Source organism: Orycteropus afer, unplaced genomic scaffold (genome assembly GCF_000298275.1).
Source record: "Orycteropus afer afer isolate SDZICR_OR568_19922 unplaced genomic scaffold, OryAfe1.0 scaffold00063, whole genome shotgun sequence".
Classification (NCBI taxonomy): Eukaryota; Metazoa; Chordata; class Mammalia; order Tubulidentata; family Orycteropodidae; genus Orycteropus; species Orycteropus afer.
This window is the reverse complement of record NW_006921650.1, coordinates 6,496,629-6,505,661: the sequence shown is the minus strand read 5'-3', so window position 1 is coordinate 6,505,661 and position 9,033 is coordinate 6,496,629. Positions and strand designations below refer to the sequence as shown.

At 41.3% G+C, this 9,033-nt stretch overlaps 1 protein-coding gene across 1 annotated transcript in view; it reads left to right on the top strand.

Annotated features, from left to right (window-relative positions):
• The window catches only part of GATAD1 (GATA zinc finger domain containing 1), an 8,178-nt gene extending 253 nt beyond the window's left edge, over nucleotides 1–7,925 (top strand). Inside the window, exons 2-6 of the mRNA XM_042780813.1 lie at nucleotides 1–39; nucleotides 802–927; nucleotides 2,154–2,213; nucleotides 6,001–6,184; nucleotides 7,735–7,925. The exon at nucleotides 1–39 is cut by the window's left edge and continues 117 nt beyond it. Of these exons, the coding sequence (XP_042636747.1) occupies nucleotides 1–39; nucleotides 802–927; nucleotides 2,154–2,213; nucleotides 6,001–6,184; nucleotides 7,735–7,925 (600 nt within the window). The remainder of the gene's footprint in view (nucleotides 40–801; nucleotides 928–2,153; nucleotides 2,214–6,000; nucleotides 6,185–7,734) is intronic.
• The last annotated feature ends 1,108 nt before the right edge of the window (nucleotides 7,926–9,033 follow it).

Genomic DNA, 9,033 nt, shown 5'->3' with positions numbered 1-9,033 from the left:
GCCCCTCCGCAGAGCAACGGGGGCGGGGGCGGCAAGCAGGTGAGCTCCCCGGGCCCCTCCCTCTGGCGCAGGCCGAGCTGGGCGCTAGGCGAGGGAGGTCAGGCCCGCGGTAGGGGGCGCAGGTCGGGGCCTCCCCGGATCGCGATGGCTCTGGTGAGCCGGACCGCCCGGCTCACTCCCCCAGGTGAAAAGACCTTCGTTGGTATTGCCAGTGCCAAAGAAGCAAGAAAAGCAAAAGCCCTTCAGAAATCCCCCCAGTGTGATAATAATTTGGAGAGCATCCAGACATCTCAATATACGTATGTATACACAGAGACGAAAATGAGGTCGTGCTACATATATTGTATGTCCTGAACCTGTCTCCGTATTAATAAAATTTATTTTGTAATTATGTTAAGTAAGGTCGTTATGTCGCGTTATTTTAAGTGGCAGCATAAATACTGCATTGTAGGAGGTGCCATAACTTAACCCGTTTTCTGGCTTTGGGGAGTAAGTTGTTAAAGAGTTTTTCTCATATAAACATCACGAATAAATAATCGTTTTTTGCCTTGGCCTAGACCCAGTCCTGCCCCTGTGGTATTGTAAGCAATTTACACTTTTTGGTTATTGGGAGGCTTCAGTTTGTGTAATTACCCAGCTTTTTTTTTTTTTTTAAAGAAAGAAAAGCAGTACTTTTGAAGTGTGTTTGTAAAGTGTCTTTGTAAATCACATATTCTGGGATCCTTGTAAGATGGTTGTATCGGGTCAGCCACCTTTCTCCAGTTTTTCTTACTTTTTGTTCTTTAATTGTTTATGTAACAGAGTAAGCAGGAAATTCACAGGAGGTCCGCTCGACTCCGAAATACGAAATACAAATCTGCTCCAGCTGCTGAAAAGAAAGTTTCTACTAAAGGAAAAGGGAGAAGACATATTTTTAAATTAAAAAATGTAAGGTGATTGTGGACAGTCTCTTTTACTGTAATTAAATGTAATTTCATTGTGTGTGTACTGTGTCCTGCCATTGCTTTCCTTTTTCACCATTGAACATTGACTCTGCTTTTGGGGACTTGTCTGGACAAGAAAACTCCTAGAGGAGAGTGAGCTCTGTTAAAGGAGACTTACTGTTTAGGATATTAACAATACCCTTTCAATTTTTTTAAAAAATTGTGGTGTGGGTGAAAGTCTACAGAACAAATCAGTTTTCCATTCAACAATTTATACACACTTTGTTTTGTAACATTGGTTGTAATCCCTTCAGTGTAACAGCACCTTTGCCACTTCCTGGGTTCCCCAGTTCCATTCTCTCTTCTTTCCTGCCTTCTGAGCTTTGTTTTTGGGCAAATGGCTCCCCTTTGGTTTCTTAAGGTTTCCTGTACTGATGAGTAGTTCCTCTCTGATGTTATAGTTTCCTTTATTGTTGTTGTTATGTGCTGTGGAGTTAGAACCCACTGATAGCGACCCCTCGGGTTTCCGAGGCAGTATCACTATGGAAGTAGATTGCCCCATCTTCCTTCCGAGGAGTGACTGGTGGGTTTGAACCGCCAGCCTTCTAGTTAGCAGTCAAGTGCTTTAGGCACTATGTTACCAGAGCTCCTTGTTTCCTTTATTGTTGTTGTTGTTGTTATGTGCTGTCGAGTCGCCCCGACTCATAGTGACCCCTCATTGGGTTTCCGAGGCAGTATCACTACGGAAGTAGGATTGCCCAACCTTCCTTCCGAGGAGTGGCTGGTGGGTTTAAACCGCCAGCCTTCTGGTTAGCAGTCAAGTGCCTTAGGCACTATGCTACCAGAGCTCCTAAAGTAGGATGTAGAACAATGTTTTTGCCTAAGCAGTTTTTTTAGTTTCACTTCTGTCATGCCAGACTATTAGAGCTTGTATATTTTAATAGTTGAAATGTTAATATGTAATTAAGCTGTAAGAGTGTAAGAGGGCTTCATGTTAGATCTCAGCAGCGTAATCAGGCACTTGTCCTTTGGTTCTCGGTGAGTTTTAAGCTGATGGCAGCAGAAACAGCAATAGAAATATATGACTTTGACAAACTTTAAGAATATCATTATCTTATTTTCCAATTCTTTTTACCAACATATTTTAGTGTTTCTCAAAATGAAGGACTTATATATGGCTTTCATACACAGAATGATTGTGCTCAGGTTTTCACTTTTGTTTTTTCATAGCCTATCAAAGCTCCAGAGTCTGTTTCTACCATAATCACTGCAGAATCAATTTTCTACAAGGTAAGCATCTTAGAGTTACTGAAAGAAAATTCGGGCCTATTGTTTAATATGCTAATTTGTTAGTTTAATATATTTAATGCTGGATTGGTCTAAAGTCTCTGCTACTCTGTGTAAGATAGAATTATGCTTTTTATTCTCTTTTGTTTTTCTCCTGTAGATGGCTGTTATGAGACATTCCAGACATGGGGTCTTAAGTATTTTTTAATGTAGGTTATGGGAATAGTTTTTTAAAATGCAGCTGCCCATTGGGAAGCTGGGTAAGAGTGACACTTCTAAGTCAGTGTGGCATTGAAGGGTAGAAGGGATGAGTAGAGAACCTGTGGTGTCCACTGAGTAGAGTGAGCACAGAGATTCTCACAATAAACAGAGGTGAGGGGAATATGGGCAGTAGGTGGGACTAACTCCTACTAAAAGTCTGGTGAGAGAGGTCATAATGTCTTGATAAAAGAGTGAGAAGATCAGGATTCCTAGGGCCAAAGGCCAGGAGCATCTGATACTCAATGAAAGTGAAGACAAATCATTATTTTTGAACCAGAAGCCTTAACAAAGGAGTTGGACCATATAAAAGACCACCAATGCCTGGCAGGCTTGGTACAGGCAACAGCCATTAAAGGCTATTTGGTACATTGGAGTCTGAACTGTTAGAGGGCAGTACTTACAGGGTTACTGCTTTACACCTGACCTAAGTGGATCAAACACTGTGACTCAGGATCAGTTCTCCTGAATATATTGTTGTTGTTAGTCCCAACCTAAACAGTCTATAGGCAGACATCTCTCTTATATTTCTAGCATTTCATACATGGTTAGTAATAGCTAAAGTTGTATGTGCTTGCTGTGTATAGGCACTGAACTCAGCATTTTACATGCTTCATTTCACTCAGTCGTCTCCGTGATGTGGGTTCTTTTATGCTTATTTTGTGGATGAGGACATTGAGGCACAGATTAATTAACTTATCCAGGGTCACACAGCCAGTGAGTCATAGAGGAAGGCGGTCTGACACCAGAGCCCAAGCCCAGACTTCAGATCCTAGGACTGATCCTGGCTCCACTACTTAGGCAAGTGGCTATGTAACTGGGCAATGTCTAACCTCTGTAAGTCTGTTTTGTCTTCTGTAAAATAGGGATTGTAAAGGTAGCTACTTCACTGGGCCAAGTGAAATCATGTATGTTAAGCACTTAGCAAAGTAAGTATTGGGTGTATGGTAGAAATTATCATCATCACTTTAAAGACGTGTTATTTTCACAACATATATATCATTTACAGGTTAAGTGCAGGAACAACTGGTTGAGCTAAGGATTTAGTGATTACCAGGCTTATCTCAATGGAAAGGCATGTGGGACCTGTAAGTACAAGTGTCAGTACTTTCACATTGCTGTCTACCATCAATTATTAAACAATGAGGGCACAATGCAACAAAATATTCAAGTGATGCTGCAGATAGCCAGTGTTGCGGAGGCTACCACAGTGGCACGCAATGGCAGGTAACACTGTTATGGATGAGCTTGAGGGGTCACTGCCAGCTGCTGAACTAGGTCTCAGACCAGGCATGTGAGAGGAAGCTGAATAGGAACCGGGTGTGACAGCCAAGAGTGTGGGCCCAAGACCCAGAATAGTTCCGTGACCTCCTTGCAGCAATACCGTGGCAGAACAGCTCCATGAGTCCAGGTCTGGTGACTCCAGTCTAGTGTTCTTTACCTTACTGTGTTGCCCACCCCCTTCTCTCTGCCAGAGATTCTTAAACCTCCCAGCATATGAGAGGACCTCATGGATCAGGTGTAGTTGTTCTGTTTGGTGTTACAGGTATATATACACATAACAGGAGCTCTGGTAGCATAGTGCCTAAGGTACTTGACTGCTAACCAGAAGGCTGGTGGTTCAAACCCACCAGCCACTGCTCGGAATGAAGGTTGGGCAGTCTACTTCCATAGTGATACTGCCTTGGAAACCTGAGGAGGGGTCACTATGAGTCAGGGCCAACTTAACGGCACATAACAACAATATACACGTACATATATTTATTAAATACCTCCTATGTGCCAAGTCCTCGGAAGGAAGATGGGACAATCTACTTCATAGTGATACTGCCTCAGAAACCCAAGGAAGGGTTGCTATGAGTTGGGTCCGATGCGATGACACATAACAACAACAGCATGTGCCAAGTAGTAGGTTTGCCACTGGAGTCTTGCACTAAGAGACTGTCTTGCATTGCCGTTCTGCTTTCATACTATTGCATATTTTGGATTAATATTCATTCAGCATGTATTTGAATGCTTGTGATAAGCAAGGCCCTGTTTTTTAATGGGTCCTAAACAAACAAACAAAAAAAAATCACTGCCATCAAGTCGATTCTGACTCATAGCGATCTCCTCTGGGTTTCCAAGATGGTAAATCTTTATGGAAGTAGATTGCCCAGCCTCCCTTCCATTAAGTGGTTGGTGAGTTTGAACCACCAGCCTTCTGGTTAGCAGTCACATGCCTTAGGTGCTATGTCACCAGTGTTTGAGAGAACAAATACAATTATTTGTAATTTGAGAATAATGATTATACATGGGAACAAAGCAAACTGTAAGTGCAAATTACTTATATGATAAATAACTTAGAAATTTGCAGGAAGGATTGGGAAGAAGGACAAGCTGATAATAGCTATATTCTAGCAAGTACTGGTCAGTGGCCTGCACTGACTATATACCAGTCCTCAGTAATCCAGATTCAAGGTTTTAGTCTTGGAATATAGAGACCCATCAGGAGACATCCCTGGCCTATTAGGCACTCATATGTCAGCTCAATTACTGGAAATATTTCTTCAGATTGTTTTTATAGTTGAGGTGCACGCCCAGCAGCTTTACCTGCTGTCAAGGCCTGCTTTGAGGGAAGCAGTAATGACTCAGAGCCTGTACCTGCAGATGGAGAATATGGTCTATGGAGAACTACACCCACCTAAGGAAGTGCTGAGTGACAAACTTACAGGTCAACCATATGGATATTCAAAAGAAGGAGAGATGTTTTCCAGCTCAAGACCAGGAGAGAAGACATGGGCTGGAACAGCAGAGGCAAAGGGAAAGGGAGGGTTTAATATGTGATGTGTACACAGTTGTTGGTAGGATATGATGTGGAGCAGGAAATGAATAAGGTGTGAAATCTTGAATGCTTGTAACACCAGTGATGGTATTCCATTCTATGGGTAATAGAGGGGCTCTTGAAAATATGTATTCAAGTCTTTGACTTTGAAAGAAACTTGCAGGAGGGTGTAAAACTGAACTGGGAGAAGAGACAAATGGCAATGAGTCTGGGGAAATACATGGTAAATTGGGATTAAAGTATCCTAAAGACTGATTATTGTTCAAAGTACTTCAGTCACTTTTAACGTGTATTTCTGATATCTTGTTTTCTTTTAATGGATGGTTGGGGAGGGAGCATATTCTCACCAGTTAAGGGCCCGTCTTTAGGCCATGCAGAGGAGACGCTGAGCTGTTGCAGGTGCTTGAGCTCCCGCTGCCTTGTGTGGCTCCCAGCAAGCGCCCTAACCGCTCCATGGCTTGTATCTCTGGCTAAGCATGTGAGGATAGTACTGTTGTGGTATAAAATCAGAGTACTTTTATAAAGAAATGTTTTTTTCATATGCAAGTTGTCATAAAAATACATATATTTTTCCTTTAAAAGTGAAACAACTTTATTGGACCTGCTCAAAGATCTTTATTGACCCCTTTGAAACCATTGCTTTCATATTAAGGATCTTTGATTTGATAGCTGTGCTACCATTTAAATGTTGACTTCTGTTTTCCCCAGGGAGTATATTACCAAATAGGAGATGTTGTTTCTGTGATTGATGAACAAGATGGAAAGCCCTACTATGCTCAGATCAGGGGTTTCATTCAGGATCAGTACTGTGAGAAGAGCGCAGCCCTGACGTGGCTCATTCCCACTCTCTCTAGCCCCAGAGACCAGTTTGATCCCGCGTCATACATCATAGGTGAGTGTCTTATTGCATGTGGTGTAGATTCTTGAATGCAAGTAAGTCTGTGATACTGTGTAAAACAAGTATTAACCTCATAAAAAGTTACTGATTGATACAATTTTAAAAGCATTCAGAGTTTTTAAATTACCCAGAATTTTTCAGTCTTTCTGCAAACTTTGTGCATCATTTTTACATTGTGAGAAAAAAATATAAGTTTTTCAGCGAGATCCCAGGGACAAGTAATGTTCCACTATTATTTTCATTTACATGTCAGGTTTGCTCCATGACCAAAGGGTTTAGTTTCCTGCTTCTAAGTACATACCAGTACCAGTTAGTGTCAAGTCAGTTCTGACTCCTGGTGACCCAGTGTGTGTCGGAATAGAAAGTGCTCCTTAGGGTTTTCAGCGGCTGATTTTTCAGAACTAGATCGCCTGTGTTTTCTTCCGAGGTGCCTCTGGGTGGACTCAAATCCTCAATCTTTCAATTAGTAGCCAAACTCCTTGACCACCTGCACCACCCAGGGACTCCTTAGAAGTACATTATTGTTGCTGTTGTTAGGTGCTGTAGAATGAATTTCCACTCATAGCGACCGCTGTGACAGAGTACAATGTGGAAGAAGAGAACTTCAGTTAACTCATCTCTGGGGCAGGATTCTCTGCCTGGGCAGTGATGTGTCAGAATCACTTCTGGGGTTCCCCTACCCCCTTCTCTTTCCAGTCCCCCAAAATTCTGATATGCATCATCTTTGATCCAGAGGAGGGGCGTATCCAGTGGTAAAGTGGTTAAGCATGACTACTAACTGAAAGGTTGGCACTCCAAACCCACCAGCAGCTCCACAGGAGAAAGATACAACAGTCTGCTTCCATGAAGCTTATAGCCTTGGAAACCCTATAGGGCAGTTCTACTCTGTCCTATAAAGTCATTATGAGTTGGAAACAACTTGATGGCAATGGGTTTCCAGAGCATAGAGGTTAAGAGCATGAACTCTGGAACTAGACTACCTAATTTCATAGCCCTGCCTCTTACTAGCTGTGTGACTTTGAGCAAAGTCCTTATAATCTCTTGCCTCACTTTCCTATGTAAAATGGAAATAATAATTCCTACCTCAGGGTTATTTTAAGGATTCAAAGTACTGTTGTAAGTAAAGTGCTTTGAAAAGTACCTGGTATATAATAAACACTATATTATTTTTTAATTGAATATTATTTTTAGAATTTTTTCTATATTGAGTCGCAATTTGGGGGAGAAGGTTTCATGCCTTAAGGAGAGTAAAGTGGAAGAAATGAGAAATGCTGATGGGCAGTAACTTGAGAGAAATGCATGCTTCAAGGGCTGATGTCATGGTATTAGCTTGGGTAGCTCCTAGTGTCTAAGGAATGTAATGTTTTGTTAAAATAATACATATATATATTCACAGGGAGCTCTGGTGGCATAGTGCCTAAGGCACTTGACTGCTAACCAGAAGGTTGGTGGTTCAAACCCACCAGCCACTCCTCAGAAGGAAGATTGGGCAATCTGCTTCCATAGAGATACCGCCTCTATATTTAACCTTTTCTGCCTGTTAGGACCAGAGGAAGATCTCCCAAGGAAGATGGAATACTTGGAATTTGTTTGTCATGCACCTTCGGAATATTTCAAGTCAAGATCTTCACCATTTCCCACTGTTCCCACCAGACCAGAAAAGGGCTATATATGGACACATGTTGGACCTACTCCTGCAATAACTATTAAGGAAACCGTTGCCAACCACTTGTAGTTTAAAAATTAAAACTGGGTTTCCAGTTATATTATGGTCATACTACAGGATATGACACATGTTTCCTTAATGAAATTTTTAGGTGAAAAAATGACCTAAAAGAAGTTTGTTCCCTACTACCCAGTAATCAGGAGCTCTGGTAGCATAGTGGCTAAAGCCCTTGACTGCTAACCAGAAGGCTGGCGGTTCAAACCCACCAGCCACTCCTTGGAAGGAAGGTTGGGCAATCCTACTTCCGTAGTGATACTGCCTCAGAAACCCAAGGAGGGGTCGCTGTGAGTCGGGGCCGACTCGGCGACACATAACAACAACAACAACATCCCAGTAATCACTAGCTTGTTTATTACTGGTCACTTGGAAAAGTAAAAGGGATAGTAAAGAAAGAAATATATTTTGAAGTTAATTATTACATTCCATATATGTATCTTCCCAGGCACAGCCTGTCATTTTTAAGGGAGAGACCATTAGGAACACATAGTGTCCGTTATTCTCCATAACTCCATAACTTATTTCTGGAAATTATCATACAGTTGATTGTATTTTTTCACAGCAACAAAATATTAGTTAAGGTTTGGATTTCTGACCAAGGGCTTACAATCAAATAAAATGAAGATGTGACCAACAGTATCATAAAGTCACATAAGCCTTAAGTTTTCACTCCTAGAAAATGTGACGGAACATTCAAAATTTGTTATTTGCTGATTTAACCTTAAAGAAAGTGATTAGTAAATGGTTTTTTTACCCAAGCTTTTTAAAACTTTCCTAATTGTTCTGTAGCAAACAAGTATTCAGAATCATTCTATTTTAATTGTTTTCAACTACTTCCTCAGTCAAAAGAGACTTCCAATTCAAATCTTAAGATTTTATTTTGCAGACCGTCAACTGCATTAAAACCATACAGGAAATGTACTGTACAGACATTCCATTTGATGGTTTCTGGAACCGCTATTGGAGAGTGATTACTAGGTCATTAGTATTGATCTCTTTTAAAAAGTTCATCCCAAAGTTAAACCATCTGCCATGAATATACAATGAAGCAAAACAATGTCATGAACTTAGAAGGCTTATTACAGGAAATTGTTCAGGTGAGTTACGTGAGAGAGCAACA